The following is a 17050-nucleotide window of genomic DNA, read 5'->3' on the forward strand; positions in this document are numbered from 1 at the left end:
CACAGAACACATTGAGGAGGCGCTCACACTTAGCGGGCAAAAATATTTATCAATATAATGTTGTTTTTTTAGAAGAATTCAATCATCCTTAAAGTAACATTGTTACTTATCTGTTTTCTCTAATAATAATAATTAAAAAAAAAAAAGTTTGCTAACTTTTTTGAGTCATGGCTATTTCTAATCTCATCTGATATTTGTTTTCTCTTGGCTAACAAAGGCAGCATCATCTTTTAAAACAAAACGACGAAGGTGGAAAAGTGCAGATGACCCATTTGCACGTACGTGCAAACGTTTACAGTCTTATTACCAACGTGATCGTAAAACCTTGCAAAGCATTTAAGTTACTATGTAGGCATAAAAAAGGTGAAAAACATGATTAAAAAATACTTATCCTTGGCTGATTTGTTTACACATGGAGACAGCAACCTAAAAAATATGCCACTGCTATTACTCACATTTAGTCCTACTCACTACTCACTACACTACTTACTCACTGCTCCTATAAGGAGCCTCAGGAGCTCTGTAACTTTAAACCCTCAGTGTTTCATTGAACACATAAAGGGCCATAATTACTAAGCAGGCTTCTGCCGTAAGATGCCTTCTGGTGCCTTCCGGTGTCTACTAGAGCTGGAAGGTTTCTTAAGGCAGGTGACTGCTTAGTAAATATGGGCCAAAGTCTCTCAGATTTCTTACCCTGAATATGGTCTAAATAGGTCTGTAATGAGTACTTTAGCAATAGTTCTTCACTCTGTGTTTGTGAAGCTGCAGGAGGTCTCAGTCAGATGTGTTTGTCTCTCCAGTCTCACCTGCTTCGAGGTCTCTACGTTGGTCTTCAGGAGCTGAAGTTCCTGCTTGCTGGATTCCAGCGCCGCCTGTAAGTCGTCCATCTGCTGCATCTGATCCTGCGCCTGCACAGAGACAGGTTCTGAGTTATTCAGACCTAGGTATCTCACAACTCATTATCTAGTACCTGAGATACCTCTAATAATATCCCCTCCATTTTTGTAATGCTTATATAGTTACTGTACATAGTTGATGAGGCTGTAAAAATACATATGTCCATCAAGTTTAACCTGTGCTAAAGTTAGACGACAGATATTTATCCTATATTTGTATTTACAGTATTTTGATCCAGAGGAAGACAAACAAAGAAACCCAGTGAAACATCATCAAATGATGTCTCATAAGGGGGGAAATAAATTCCTTCCTGACTCCAGTAATGGTAATCAGATTATTCCCTGCATCAATATCCTTCCCATGTTAACTTATTTAGTATATCATGTATATCTTTCCGTTCTAAAAAGATGTCTGTGACAGGGTGAATGAACGTCACCAGCCATATTCCTGGCAAACCTATGTTTAGGCTTGCAGTGCAGCAGTGACGAGGTTAAGTTTCAGTTGAGAAGGGCTGCTTAATTAGTCTGACCCCAGTTGCTTAATCAAGGTGTTTTAAAACCCCCAGGCTGTACACACATGCAAGCTAGCTGGTCAGGAGACAGGACTGAAATACTGAAGAGATTACTGCTATAAGGTCTGTTTTTAAAAGTACATGTGTGATGAACTGTCTGTGTCCTGCATGCTGAACAGAAGCTGCCTTGTTTTCTATGCTGAAGAGAAGCTATTTTGTTTTTGTCTGCTGAAGAGAAGCTATTTTGTTTTTGTATGCTGAAGAGAAGCTATTTTGTTTTGTGTGCTGTATGTTTTTAAGGCTCAATAGAGAGCTGTATGTTTTTAAGGCTTATCAAGAGAACCCGCGTGTGTGGTTGCATGTACCCTGCAACAATGTCCAACTTTTTTTTAAGATATCTATACTATTTGCCATCACAGTCTCCATGGGTAATGAATTCCACATTTTAACTGCCCTTACTGCAAAGAACCCTTTCCTTTGTTGCTGGTGAAATCTAATTTCCTCCAACATTAAGTAATGACCCTGTGTCATTTGTACTACTCTTTGGATGAATAGCTTGCATTGACTATGAATATATTTGTGTATAGTTATCATATCCCTTCTTTTCTAATGTAAACAAATCTAATTTAGCTAGCTTTTCCTCATAAGTCAGATTTTCCATCCCCTTTATTAATTTTGTGACTCTTCTCTACACTTATTCTAGTTTCATAACACCTTTTTTATGGAGTGGTGCCCAAAACTATACTTCATATTCAAGGTGTGTTCTAACTAATGCTTTATACAGTGGCATAATTATGCTTACGTCCCTTCCATCCATACCCTGTTTAATGCAAGATAAGATCTTATTTGCTTTTGCACCTACTAGCTGACATTGTGCATTATTGCTAAGAATGCTATCTACAAGCACTCCTAAATCCTTCTCCATAAAGGATTTACCTAATTTTGCCCCATTTAATGTGTAAGTCGCCTGTTTATTCTTGTTTACCAAATGCATAACCGTACATTTATTTGTATTAAATCTTATCGGCCATTCGCCTAGCCAAGTTTCCAGTCTATTCAAGTCCTTCTGGAAAGAAATGACATCCTGCTGATTTTACTACCATATACAATTTAGTGTCATCAGCAAAGATGGAGACTTTCTCTATGCCAACCCCAAGGTCATTAATAAACAAGTTAAAAAGCAGGGGTCACAGTACAGATCCTTGAGGTACTCCACTCACAACTTTAGCCTAACCTGCAAAGGTTTCATTTAGAACAACTCTCTGCAGTCTATCCTTGAACCAGTTGTCTATGAAAGATTTACTCTTGGTTGCCAAACGTAAATGCGTTACTGGCCCTTCTTCCAGCCAATGGTTTAAGAGATCTACTCCATTCATCTTCCAGGAACATTTGCATCTCAATTGCATTAGATTTTTGACCAAGTATAATGCCCAGGCTTCAGTAAGCAACTGCGAGGAGGGTCATATTAAGCATCACAGACCCCTCTACCAGGAAAGGGGTGAATACGTGATGCTTCCTGTGTCCTCATTCCCAATCCCTTTAGTAGGTTGGAGCAGGGCTGTGAAAAAGTTGGACTCTACTATTCCCAGAAGAAGCACCACATATGATATTGCAGAAGAGTGTATAGTATCTTGTAATTTTTTAGTGCATGAGGGCCAGAAAGCTCTACAGAAGACTCATTGACAAGTTCATGGGAAGAGATGATTGGCCATATTTCCTAAGCAGTGCTACTCCATAAGACACCTCTGAGCTCCAGAATGCCTGGAAGGTCTATTAAAGTGAGTCTTCTAGTGCCAGAAGGAGTCCTATGGAGTAACACTGTTTAGTATATATGTCCCTGTATACTTTATACAGGAAAATGTAAGGGTGTAAGTATCAGAATTCACACAAGTCAACACATTAGGTTATGGAGTGATGAACTCAATACGGAGGAACACATTGCAGTGTAAATAATGGCCCCTGTTCAATATGTTGTGTAGCCATCTTCTAGGTAGGGAACATCTAAGCCCATATTCAGCCCAATAAAATCCTTGAACTGTCTGATGATAAACCAGCTTCGGCATCTAATATGCTACTTCTGGACTCCTCGCTCCTAGGAGACGGCTGTGGGAGTGCAGACTTTGTATGTTCTTACCTTCCTTTGTGTGTGTTCGTTCACCCGCTGGTATGAATCCTCCAGCTCTTTTTTTGAGTGCTCCACGTCCCCGAGTGCCTCTCGTGCCACGGTCACCTGTTTTGTGACTTCGGCATTCTGAGAGGAAGAAGAAAAGGCATCATTAGCTGTTATATTGCTTGGACTATACACAGGGGTATATTACTGGGACATCATACTAAGAGGAGGACCATACACCACAGAGAAAGATACTGGGGTGTTACACTAGGGCCATAGACCTCAGGACTTTGGGATAGCACACAACTCTGGGTATGACACTGGGATGTAGTGCTAGAAACATATACCTCAGACGATCACACACATATGCTATGCTAGGAGTATGCATTTTAAGAGATCAAGTCACAGAGTAAACAAAATGGCCGCACTCAGAGACCGTATTGCCTTAAAACGTCTGAGTTGTGCACGGTAGAAAAATTGTTACGACAATCAACTGCATCACGGAAATTGGTCAACCTACCAGCACAGAACAAATTTCTGACAAAATATTTATTTATTCTTCTATCACAGTGGTGCGCAACATTTTTTAGCCGTGAAAACTACATTTAAATGTCCACTACACGGCATCGAAAATACAGTACGGCCGAGGTCCCCGCTTCTGAATGGGACCCCCGCAGCGTTAATCTTCTGACGGAAACGGCAGAAACTAACTTGCACTACCGTCTCCGCAGCAGCAGCAGCAGCAGCAGCAGCAGCAGCCCGTCTCTATCCGTCTCCCCAGCAGCAGCAGCCCGTCTCTATCCGTCTCCCCAGCAGCAGCAGCAGCAGCAGCAGCAGCCCGTCTCTATCCGTCTCCCCAGCAGCAGCAGCCCGTCTCTATCCATCTCCCCAGCAGCAGCAGCAGCAGCCCGTCTCTATCCGTCTCCCCAGCAGCAGCAGCCCGTCTCTATCCGTCTCCCCAGCAGCAGCAGCAGCAGCCCGTCTCTATCCGTCTCCCCAGCAGTAGCAGCAGCCCGTCTCTATCCGTCTCCCCAGCAGCAGCAGCCCGTCTCTATCCGTCTCCCCAGCAGCAGCAGCCCGTCTCTATCCGTCTCCCCAGCAGCAGCAGCCGGTCTCTATCCGTCTCCCCAGCAGCAGCAGCCCGTCTCTATCCATCTCCCCAGCAGCAGCAGCCCGTCTCTATCCGTCTCCCCAGCAGCAGCCTGTCTCTATCCGTCTCCCCAGCAGCAGCAGCCCGTCTCTATCCGTCTCCCCAGCAGCAGCAGCCCGTCTCTATCCATCTCCCCAGCAGCAGCAGCCCGTCTCTATCCGTCTCCCCAGCAGCAGCAGCAGCAGCCCGTCTCTATCCATCTCCCCAGCAGCAGCAGCCCGTCTCTATCCGTCTCCCCAGCAGCAGCAGCCCGTCTCTATCCGTCTCCCCAGCAGCAGCAGCAGCAGCAGCAGCAGCCCGTCTCTATCCGTCTCCCCAGCAGCAGCAGCCCGTCTCTATCCGTCTCCCCAGCAGCAGCAGCCCGTCTCTATCCGTCTCCCCAGCAGCAGCAGCCCGTCTCTATCCGTCTCCCCAGCAGCAGCAGCCGGTCTCTATCCGTCTCCCCAGCAGCAGCAGCCCGTCTCTATCCATCTCCCCAGCAGCAGCAGCCCGTCTCTATCCGTCTCCCCAGCAGCAGCAGCCCGTCTCTATCCGTCTCCCCAGCAGCAGCAGCCCGTCTCTATCCGTCTCCCCAGCAGCAGCAGCCCGTCTCTATCCGTCTCCCCAGCAGCAGCAGCAGCAGCAGCCCGTCTCTATCCGTCTCCCCAGCAGCAGCAGCCCGTCTCTATCCGTCTCCCCAGCAGCAGCAGCAGCAGCAGCCCGTCTCTATCCGTCTCCCCAGCAGCAGCAGCCCGTCTCTATCCATCTCCCCAGCAGCAGCAGCCCGTCTCTATCCGTCTCCCCAGCAGCAGCAGCCCGTCTCTATCCGTCTCCCCAGCAGCAGCAGCAGCCCGTCTCTATCCGTCTCCCCAGCAGCAGCAGCCCGTCTCTATCCGTCTCCCCAGCAGCAGCAGCCCGTCTCTATCCGTCTCCCCAGCAGCAGCCCGTCTCTATCTGTCTCCCCAGCAGCAGCAGCCCGTCTCTATCCGTCTCCCCAGCAGCAGCAGCAGCAGCAGCAGCAGCAGCAGCCCGTCTCTATCCGTCTCCCCAGCAGCAGCCTGTCTCTATCCGTCTCCCCAGCAACAGCAGCAGCAGCAGAAGCAGCAGCAGCCCGTCTCTATCCGTCTCCCCAGCAGCAGCAGCAGCCCGTCTCTATCCGTCTCCCCAGCAGCAGCAGCCCGTCTCTATCTGTCTCCCCAGCAGCAGCAGCAGCCCGTCTCTATCCGTCTCCCCAGCAGCAGCAGCCCGTCTCTATCTGTCTCCCCAGCAGCAGCAGCAGCCAGTCTCTATCCGTCTCCCCAGCAGCAGCAGCAGCCCGTCTCTATCCGTCTCCCCAGCAGCAGCAGCAGCCCGTCTCTATCCGTCTCCCCAGCAGCAGCAGCCCGTCTCTATCTGTCTCCCCAGCAGCAGCAGCCCGTCTCTATCCGTCTCCCCAGCAGCAGCAGCAGCCCGTCTCTATCCGTCTCCCCAGCAGCAGCAGCCCGTCTCTATTCGTCTCCCCAGCAGCAGCAGCCCGTCTCTATCTGTCTTCCCAGCAGCAGCAGCCGGTCTCTATCCGTCTCCCCAGCTGCAGCAGCAGCAGCCCGTCTCTATCCGTCTCCCCAGCTGCAGCAGCAGCAGCCCGTCTCTATCCGTATCCCCTGAAGCAGCAGCAGCAGCAGCCCGTCTCCATCCGTCTCCCCAGCAGCAGCAGCAGCCCGTCTCTATCCGTCTCCCCAGCAGCAGCAGCCCGTCTCTATCCGTCTCCCCAGCAGCAGCAGCCCGTCTCTATCCGTCTCCCCAGCAGCAGCAGCAGCCCGTCTCTATCCGTCTCCCCAGCAGCAGCAGCCCGTCTCTATCCGTCTCCCCAGCAGCAGCAGCAGCAGCCCGTCTCTATCCGTCTCCCCAGCAGCAGCAGCAGCAGCCCGTCTCTATCCGTCTCCCCAGCAGCAGCAGCCCGTCTCTATCCGTCTCCCCAGCAGCAGCCCGTCTCTATCCGTCTCCCCAGCAGCAGCAGCCCGTCTCTATCCGTCTCCCCAGCAGCAGCAGCCCGTCTCTATCCGTCTCCCCAGCAGCAGCAGCAGCAGCAGCCCGTCTCTATCCGTCTCCCCAGCAGCAGCAGCCCGTCTCTATCCGTCTCCCCAGCAGCAGCAGCCCGTCTCTATCCGTCTCCCCAGCAGCAGCAGCCCGTCTCTATCCGTCTCCCCAGCAGCAGCAGCCCGTCTCTAGCTGTCTCCCCAGCAGCAGCAGCAGCCGGTCTCTCTGTGTCTCTGTCCGGCTCCGTTCAGTCAGCCTTCATGATGATGTCATAGATGCCCGAATATGGATATGCTGTAGTGCAAGTTAGTTTCGGTCACAAGATTAACACTGCGGGGGTCCCATTCAGACGCAAGGACCCCTGCAGAGTTAGGCCGCGCTTATAGTCCTTGCTACGGCGACGGCGACGCGGACGTCATGCTGCGGTCGCTGAAAAAAAATCACATTTCATGGACTTCCAGCGATCGCAACCAACCCGTCGCCCCGTCGCTCCACTCATACTATAAGTGCATGCCACGAATTCAATACACTTGTTTTGACGCGACGTCGCATCGCCGTCGCCGGGACTATAAGCACGGCCTTAATCCTCTAATGTTTTGCCGACCCCCTGAAATTGGCCCGAGGGGGTCGTGACCCATGGGTTGCGCACCACTGTTCTATCAGACACTAAATAGCCCAATGTTTTGGCTCCCTTAGGAAGGTCCCCATGGGGAAAGAAACGCCAGGCTAGATAGTGTCTGTTGGAACAATAAAGACATATTTTATTAAATCATACATTTGATCTGTGCAGGTAACTTGACCACTTCTCGTGATCCAGTTGATTGTTTTAAGAGATCAAGAGATGAGTGTAACAGACATACAGCAGCGTGACATGTTAGGACTACACATGTCAGTATTTCAGAGGTGACTGTTACCTCCAGCATTATAGATAATTGTATCCGCCAGTCGTCTTTAGGATAGGTTTAATGAAGGAATAGTGATGGGCAATGTACCTTCCGCAGGAGCTCTGCGTGGCTCTGCACAAGCTCTGCATATTTTTCCTTCAGCTTTGTGTATCGCTGCTCGGTAGCTATTGACTTCCCTGTAGCACAGAAGAGAAAAACAGTAGTAAATCTTCACTCCTCTTTCATCACTCCTGCAAATACAGAGCAGCTCTCTTGCAGCCTCTTCCTCCGCAGAGGTCTTGCACAAGGGCAGGAAATTGCAGTGTTACACATGACAAAACTGTGAAGACAGCACTAACACCCCCATTTTATTTAAGGGGTGGGACAGGCACGCTGATGCCAATCCTCTCAAAATAGCAGCACGACACGGTTCCCCAGTTAAATTGCAGTCACGCGGATATCCCAGCAATGTCACACTTACATTGCTACACAAATCTCTCCTAAGTGGGATACTTTCACTGCTGCTCCTCTCCTGCTTCCCCACTGCTGCCTACTTACGCTCTATCTCAGTCAGACTCTTCTGTGCTTTCTCTGTATCTTGCCTCCTCCTCTTCAGATCCTCCAGCTCCGTGCGCACAAACTCATTCTCGTCCACTGCCTGCGCCCGCAGGTGCTTCTGCTCAGCTAACTCCGCCTCCAACTCTTGGATCCGCCCCTTCAGGTTAATAACCAATCGGTCGCTCTGAAAACATAAAAATCTCAGCAACCTCCCAAAATGGCATATTCCCCGTTTCTTCCTGACAGCATTCTGTGGTATTTTATTAAGGACCAGGACATTTTATCTTCATTAGATTTGGGGCCATATTTACTAAGTGGTGCTAAGTCATAAGTCACGTATTGCCCATATTTACTTAATATGTGGCTCTGAATATTACAGCCCAATTTAGGAAATATGTGGCGTGTATATTACCGGCTATTTTCTCACACAGTAAATATGTGGCCCTGTATATCACAATTTTCTAATCTTTCTCCCTTACAGAATGTTGTATCATACCCTACAACTGTACCTATTTAGGAGGTACACTACGTATTTTTGTGTCCTGTAAGACCTGCTGTACCTTCATTCCTCACGAAGTCCTCCCATCTCCACCTCCAAAATATTGCCAGGATATGCCCTTTTCGTACTCATGATGCTAATTCACTCACTCATCTTGTCCCGCTTTGACTACTGCCACTTTTTCCTAGTTGGCTTTCCCCTTGTCCCAACTCCAATCCATCCAAAATGCAGCTTCCTGACTCATCTACCTCACTTACCGCTCTACTTCTGCAGCTCCACTATGCAAATCCCTACACTGGCTTCCCATAGCCTCTAGAATCAAATTTAAAACCCTAACTCTGATTTACAAAGCTCTCAATGACGCTGCCCCCTCTTTACATCTCATCTCTCATCCCCAACTATATCCCTAAACGTTCCTTACGTTCTGCCATGCCATCCGCCTCTTCTCCTGCCTTATCAGCTCTTCTCACTCCATCTACAAGACTTCTCCCGTGCTGCCCCCTAACTCTGGAATTCCCTACCACGCACCATCAGACTCTCCCCCAGCTTTCAGACATTTGAAAACTCTCTGAAAACTCACCTTTTGAAAGAAAACCTTTCTGGCATACCTCTAACATCCAACCCTATTGGGACCAGCTGTGCGGCTGGACCAATCTCCACACTATCTCACACCTCCCCCCCCCCCCTAACATGCACACCCTCAAACCTTAATGGGATCAGTTGTGCGAATGGGCCATAATCCTTTCTGAGGCATACCCCTTCCATCCCAGAATGAGCAGACCATTTTACCTTTTGTTTCAACATTGTCCCTCATTCCCTCTAGATTGTAATCTCTCACGAGAAGGGCTCTCATTACCTTTCGTATCTGTTTGTGCTTGTTTGTCCTTATTTGGTATGTAACTCTGTTTATGTAACTTACACCTCTCTGTAACTCCATTGTATCGTTTCGTGGAATATGTTGGCGCTTAACAAATAAATGATAATAATCATTAACGTTTTTGTGTGTGGTAAGATGCATAGTTAAGTGGACGTCCATAAGGTTTGCTGAGAACGGCCTCCGTCCAGTACAAGTAGAGGAACTACAGTGGTACCTCTTTGTATGTACAAAATGTTGCAGGGTCTGTTGTATGCCTCCCATTACTAATACAGTATGTAGCATGTCTCCTCATTCCTTCTCACACAGTTTAAAGTGAGTCTTTTCTTCCTGTAGAAAGGTCTCACCTCTGCTTTGAAGTTTCCCAGGTCATCTCTTAGTACAGCAATCTCCTTAAAGAGCTGCTCTATTAGGCGGTCTCTGTGAGAGAGAAGCATATGAGAGTGCAGGACATGGCGAGGGCAGTTCAGGGATGTCACCCAAATATAAACCAACAAGCAATGAAACAACCAAGTATAATAATACAAAAACATCAGAACTGAAATCTCCTGCATTTCCTACGCCCTCTTTTCTTCTTTTGGCACTGAATCTTTGTCTCTCTCTTCTTTCCTCTCTCTCGCCCATTCCCTCCTTCTGTATCACACTCCCCCCTCCCCCCCCAACCACCCCCGCCCCCTCCCCCACTCACTTGTCATCGCTGCTCATGCCATTCTGGCTGCTGAAGTTAAAAGGGTCATTGCTTAAGGAGCTGCCAAATATATCATCAAATTTATTGTCCGGCAAACTCTGCAACAACAAGAAAGACCCAAAGTTGTTGCAAGGTCTTTGCATGCGACACAGAAATAGGCCCACGTACTTACAGACATAGGAATAAGCAGTGTTACAGAATCACAGAGACAGCTCTAAACTCAACCCTGCCACAAATTAGTGGAGCAATGCTCTGAACTTCGCTATCAGAAAAGGAGGTAATAGGTGAGGTTATAATGGTATACAGCAGGGAAAAGGCCCTTAGGATCATATCCTCTGGTATCCAACAGAAAGGATATACAAGGTGAAGTTCAATAGGTGTCTAGAAGGGCTGAGGTTGATATATATTGACACTGCCTATCTCCAACAACCGCCAGTGGGTTAATAGAATGATAACTGTAGATCTCCAACAAATGTGTTAGAACAAATATGTTAAACAGAATTCTACCAGAGTAGGGTTTAGCAGTGAAATGCTTTGCTTATCCATAGCAGTGAAGATGCTAATAGAGCAACACCCTGCAGTTCTCTCTCACCTGATGTGATGATGAATCCATGCCCACAAGGTCCTCTGTCTCTACTAGAGTCTCGCTGTCAGGAGGGGAGTTTCCCGATGGTATCAGCACCACAGGGCTAATGTGCTCAGACAGGGCGGAGGCACGCAGGAAGTTTGGGGGGTTCTAAGAAAAACACCCCGGGACAATCAATCAGTGTTCATACCATCACCACACACATCCAACATGAATACAAAACGGATAGAGAGCGAGGGTTGTAACAGGCATACAGAGATTATCAACTCGAGGACTGGATGGATTTTAAAAAGGATGCGCATAATGTGTGTAAAGGATACTAAATACTGTAAATCATCTAACCCAAAGGCCGGAGGGTCTCAGGAGCATATAAAGAGCATTCTAATTTAAAGGCTGGGTGGCTCCATGTCAATTACTGGGTGGCTCAGTGAAACAATGCTTTGGATTTCTATAGCTAGACAGGTCATTGATACTCAGCATGCTAACTCCAGGGTTGGCCCTGCACAAGAGACATGTACAAGGGAAATGACCTGGGAGCCCTAAGCCAACATCATTCAGCAGATGATACAAATTCTGGCACCTACAGGGAAAAATGGTCCACTAGATGAGTGTTAGATTAATGACTGGATAGCTCTCTAGACAGGTGAAAGGCCCATTACTAATGGTGTTTTTTTCTGTGGTAGGTAGGGTGCAAGACAATAACACCTGGGATTTCTTATATGTACTGTATGGCTTAGAATATAAATTAATCAACACACAAGCACAGGGAACTAGTCTCTCTTACCTCAGGCAGTTGAGGAATCTGTAAGAGGCGCTTGAAGTATTGCAGGTTACTCGAGCGATAAAATAAATCCTTTAGCCTGAGAGCAGAGAAATGACAGATCTTATTAAGACCTCCCTTTCTCATTTTCCCACATCACTCTCTTTCAATGCGTTCCCCCTTCCCTTCTTCTGTTCTACCCACTTAGCCCCGGCCCTCTTTGTTTGTGGCTCTCTCTCCTCTGTCTTATTTTCACACTCTCTTTTATGAGCCTATTCCTTACTTACTTTTGGAACTGCTCTATGAAGCGATCTCGATGTCCCTGCAGAGTGTCAATAGGGAGACCTGTGAAACACAAAATACTTATGACCCCCCCTTCCTAGTAGACTATGTATATACATCCCTGTGATCACTGCCCACTAACACCTCCTTTGCTAAAAGAGACCAATGAATCAATGCTTCATTAATCCAAAGACTGCTAGTGACAGCTGTACAAATAATTCTCCAATAACCACTCCTCTTCTAGATGGGCCTGGACAGTATTGCTCCATTAACACGTAATGGACACAGTAGATAGTATTTAGCTGTGTGGATATTGTCTCAGAAAGAGGAGGCATGACTGGGCATGAAGCATAAAAGGCAGCGTTTTGATTAATGGAGAGATCTGACTGCCATTTTCCAAAAGGAATTTGCCCAGTGCTGAAGCTGAATTATCAAATGTCGCATTGAGGTTTTCTGCGTACATTACTCTAAATCAATGGAAATATAAGTATCTCAACACTGCATAGACCTGACTAAGCTACAGTCGGATAAGGAGGCCAAAGGGGTTCATTTCTGTAACTTTAGTAAAAAAAAAAAAATATTATTATTTATTTATAGTTCGCATTTTATAACTACTTAACATGTACAATACAGTACAAAACAATACAAAATGTAAATAATAAATACAATCACAGAAACAAACAAACAAAAACAGAATAGATTAAAATAAAATCTAGAAACAAATCAAACCCAAATGTATTAATCCAAATTGTCCCTATTATTCCTACGATGGCAGATATTTCCTCTTTCAACTCTTTTCATGGTGTTCTATTACCAGTGAACTCTGAGCATGGCCGTCAGAGGAGAACCTTAGTAGTTTTAACCTTGCCATGCTCTGTTAAATCAACAACACAAACCTTCCATGGAGAGGTTTGTGTTATATACAAACATCCCCATGGAAGTATGAATAGTATAGCCTTATTCTCTAGCTTGTCTACTCCCCATGACTATAAATATTATTCCACAACAGGTCAACATTCTGGCAACACCTAAGGCTGAGTCCCCGCTGGCGCTGAGTGCGCTCATGCTTGGAGAGCACTCCAAGCATGAGCGCCGGGTGTCCTGCTTGTACACGCGTGCGGGGGTTGGGCATTGCGGGTAGTTGAGCGCGCGGGTAAGTATAGGTTTTTTGTTTACCTTAGCGCCGAGCGTGGGTGAGCGTGCGCCAGCGCACGAGCGCCGCGCGCACCGCGTGAGCAGGGACTTACATATATCTACATATGTAAGTAACCGCCACAAGCGCCGCCTGCTCAGTGCCAGCGGGGAATCAGCCTAAGTCTCAACGATGAAGAATCCAGACTGTCCACCTGCATACGAGATTGCCCCCTTTTATATATGCAATCAGGAAGGAATTGAATATCTTAAGCAAATTAAAGATCCAGCCATGCAAACTATATGTACATTTGTCTCCCTGAAAGACACGTTCGATCTTTCTTGTTCCAATTTCAAAGCTAACCTCCAGTCAAACATGATATATTTATTGTGTTTTCGTTTATGGGAGCCTAATCTGTTTGACTCTAATTTGGAAGTGTCCAGCAAACTAGACTTCTCTGCTACTTAAATCTGAATCCCTCGTCTTCTGTATTAACTCAATGGGGATTATTCCGTAAATTGCGTTAGTGTCCATCACTATCGCACAGAAACTCCCATTAAGTATTGGCATAGTAAATACTGTTCACGTGAATAGGGTGTAAGGTGTCCTGCGACTTGAAATGGAGTCTATAGGTGTATATATATTGGATAGCACCTGTATTTCCCCCTCTTATTCCAGGTACTCACAGGAGTGCAGTTTGAACAGCAGCTTGACAGTGTAGTCATACAAATGGCTGCAATCAAGGATAACTTGTATGAGCGGTGACAGGCGGCACTGACCAGCAGCAGTGACAGACACAGAGCGGGACATGTCCAGAGATTTAAACACTGCGAAGACACAGGGAGGACGGCAGAAAGATGAGGCAACGTATCCAACAAAGCGTCTTGCAAAATGGCGCAAAGAGACATATGGGCCCCTCTTTAATATAACCGCAAGACAGAAACTTATCATCAGCAGCTATGATTTGACTTTCATTTTCTTGAATGGTAGTTAACCCCTTCCCTCCTGACTGGGTAGGGGATAATCCATAGTTAACAATGTGTTAACCAGCTATACAGTGAGCAGGAGGCACAAGGGGCGTGGCGTTTTCTATACACAATGACAAAATAGATATAGAACATCCTATAATGCATATTTACATAAGGGAAGTAGCTGCTTTCCCAATCTACTATAGTCACTGTAACTTCCCTATAGTAAAGGACATGTGCTGGCCCAGACGGAACTTTTTTTTTGTTGCACAAAACCAACATTGAAAAACATGATTCATTCTTCGTAGGTAAAATGAAAGTTTACAGAGTTTACAAAATCTCACAGGTCTCTCGTTTTTGACCTGTGTTTATAGCAGCAGACGCCTCTACAAATACACGGTTATGTGATATAATTTCTTCATATATACACCCTCACTGTGGTTATTGTGATTTATTTCTTGGTCACTTATTTATGTGGTTTAGTCACTGCACTATATTTATATTCTAAATTTTGGGTTAGATAGTAGCGCACAGTATTTTCTCTGTTTTTTATTCTCGTTTTTGACGCCTGTGCTCACTGTACAAGAAGCCCACGCAGCTCTGTGAACTGGTCATTTCCTGCATACAGAACTCTCACGTTGCCATGTGAATGTATCGCACTAGCTGCTATCAATCTAAACCTCTGCAGGACCCATGCGAAAACCAGAGCTTTGAATTATAAGAAGGTCAGAGCAGCTTATTCAGACATAAACATGCCACCAAGTGCTCAACAAAAACATAAAAATCACGTATAAAAAGGGTCAATTCCACAAAAAGCTACAACGTCACTATATGAAGAGTTATTAGGGGAGCCCAAACTTCATGGTTACTCCTGGTTTCATAAAGGATTGCATTTTGTGAGATTTAAATGCTTGCTTTTTTTTGTCATCGAACATTTCCTCATGTCCCAAGTTCTTTGCTTTTGGGTCATTCTTCTTCTGGTTTTATGATTTAGTGCAACACAGCAAACATCTTTTATTGATGACACACACAAATAATGTTACTGGCATAACTTCTCAAGGTGGAGGAAAGTATTTGTGTGGCTGAGTAACAGCTTCTTTGATATTGACATTTGGGCACTCGCTGAGTCCCTAAAGACCACTATTATTATTATTATATTTTATTTGTATGGCGCCAACGTATTCCGCAGCGCAGTACAATGTGGGAGGTAGGACAATAGCATTGTATGACAAAAGAGTACATATATGTTAAGACAAACTGAGACAATAGGAAAGAGGAGGGCCCCGGGAAAAGAAATTGGTAACCCAAAGTACCGCACGTCTGTGTCCCTGTTGTATACATGTGTACCTGGATGTGGAAATCTACACCAATAAATAATGATGAGGAAGTAAGAGAGAGGACAGAAAAAAATACAAAGATGAAGCAGACTGACCTGTTTGAAACAGATTGAGCTCCCACTCCATATAATCAAATATTTCCACTGTTAACTGGAAACTGCATCAAGAGAAAGAAGCAAGAGTTTATAACAGCATCACAGTGCACAAAGGGAGTGTATCATCACAGCTAAGAAGTCAAAGGGACCTCAGACCCACTTAGTCTGTCTAATCCACCATAAAATAGTACAGTATCTCAGTGGAAGAAAGGCCCATCTAGTCAGTTTCTTTTCCTCAAACCACAGAGTGACAAAGTAATCGAGACAAAGAAAGGTCTGATAGATAATGATATCACTCTCTACAATTGCTGAGACACAGTGACAGAAGTAATTTTGAACCATTCACTAAGTACGTCTGTCACTAAATGGTGGCATAGGCAGAAAGGGTGCATGGATCAATTATTTTTCTCTTTGAATGCTGGGTGACAGAGTGATACCTGGTCTGTTTATCTTACCATATTTTGATATTGCGACAAAGAGAAAGAGAAGAGAGAGATATTGTCATTGAGTATTCACTTTTTGCCAATGTTGTATGAAACAGGGTACAAGGAACTCCTCTGGCATTGAAGGGGTTAGGACAAAAATAGTCTTATGCTTTTTATCAGATCTGTCCCTTCACTTTGGAAGCTGACCCTGGGTTGCTAACCGAGAGCTCGAAACATGCAACAATGCTTATCCACCTCTTAATGGCCTAATGACAAAAGTAACCTACAGATCTCCAAAGTCATTACTTAGGCCGCGCTTATAGTGCCGGCGACGTCAGGCTGCAGTCGCTGGAAAAATCAAATAGAGATGACTTCCAGCGATCGCGACCAAGTCGTCGCTCTGTCGCGTCGCGCTTACTATAAGTGCACGCATTGGCGGAAATGCATTTGTTTTGCCGCGATGTTGCGTCGCTGTCGCCGGCGCTATAAGCGCAGCCTTAGGTTAATAGTAAGACTGTCCACTCTATGTAGTCATCCAGCATCAACTTACAAATTGTTGACATCGTTCTCCCCAGCCTCGTCCAGTTGCCTGTCTGTCATCTGAAGATTACCGGGGAAACGTGGATTCTGGGTGCACAGAAAGTAAAAAGGGGTATTTACTGTGAGAGTGAAAGAGATGGGAAAAGAGCAGTGTGAAGGAGATGAGAATGTAAGTACAGTTCTGTATATAACAGAGTCAGCCTTAGGAATGGATGGACAAAGTTAAGACAAGGTGGCCAGTGTGGAATGAGAAAGACAGACACGGTAACAAGGATAATACATAGGGGGAAAATATAAAGCCAGCACAGAGGAAGTAGATAAGAGTAAATAAACTGAAAAGAAAGGAAGTGGACAGAGTGAATAGGTACAGGGCAGAGGACACAGGAAATTGACAAATCAGTGGAAGATTGACAAATGAGAGAGGTGAAAGCAATGTGCTGATGCAGGAATGTGTGAAAAGAATGTGAAAATGTATAAAGGATAGATAGAGGCAGGCAGAGACCAAGAAAGGTTACAAAATAGAGGAGAAAGGAGATAGACAGATCAGGAGGAACACAAAATGCCTAAAACTGAGAGGATGAAGAGCAAAAAAAAGGTGTACAGTGGTTGGATATAATGGATGTGGTTGGTAAGATGACCAGAGCTGCAAGTAGATGCTCAGAAATTGTCTCCCTCACTTTAGTGTGGAACTCCATCTTAGTATTCAGCAGCTTGAGGTAGATGCTGCACAGCTGTCCATATCCATCGCTGAGGTGGCCC

The 17050-nt window shown here is 45.9% G+C and overlaps 1 protein-coding gene across 4 annotated transcripts in view; it reads right to left on the bottom strand.

Moving 5' to 3' along the window:
• HIP1 (huntingtin interacting protein 1) overlaps window positions 1-17050 on the bottom strand; it is a 62709-nt gene that overhangs the window by 31322 nt on the left and 14337 nt on the right. For all 4 annotated transcript variants that reach the window (XR_012800440.1, XM_075594435.1, XM_075594436.1 and 1 more), the window contains exons 5-17: window positions 16969-17049; window positions 16302-16378; window positions 15327-15388; window positions 13613-13753; window positions 11800-11857; window positions 11537-11612; window positions 10759-10902; window positions 10167-10264; window positions 9826-9898; window positions 8106-8289; window positions 7656-7744; window positions 3543-3659; window positions 807-908 (exon numbers count right to left, since the gene is read on the bottom strand). Coding sequence is in view for 3 of the 4 variants with exons in the window: in XM_075594435.1 (XP_075450550.1) it covers window positions 807-908; window positions 3543-3659; window positions 7656-7744; window positions 8106-8289; window positions 9826-9898; window positions 10167-10264; window positions 10759-10902; window positions 11537-11612; window positions 11800-11857; window positions 13613-13753; window positions 15327-15388; window positions 16302-16378; window positions 16969-17049 (1302 nt within the window). In the remaining variant the exon portion in view is untranslated. The remainder of the gene's footprint in view (window positions 1-806; window positions 909-3542; window positions 3660-7655; window positions 7745-8105; window positions 8290-9825; window positions 9899-10166; window positions 10265-10758; window positions 10903-11536; window positions 11613-11799; window positions 11858-13612; window positions 13754-15326; window positions 15389-16301; window positions 16379-16968; window position 17050) is intronic.

Source organism: Ascaphus truei, chromosome 3 (assembly GCF_040206685.1).
Source record: "Ascaphus truei isolate aAscTru1 chromosome 3, aAscTru1.hap1, whole genome shotgun sequence".
NCBI lineage: Eukaryota > Metazoa > Chordata > Amphibia > Anura > Ascaphidae > Ascaphus > Ascaphus truei.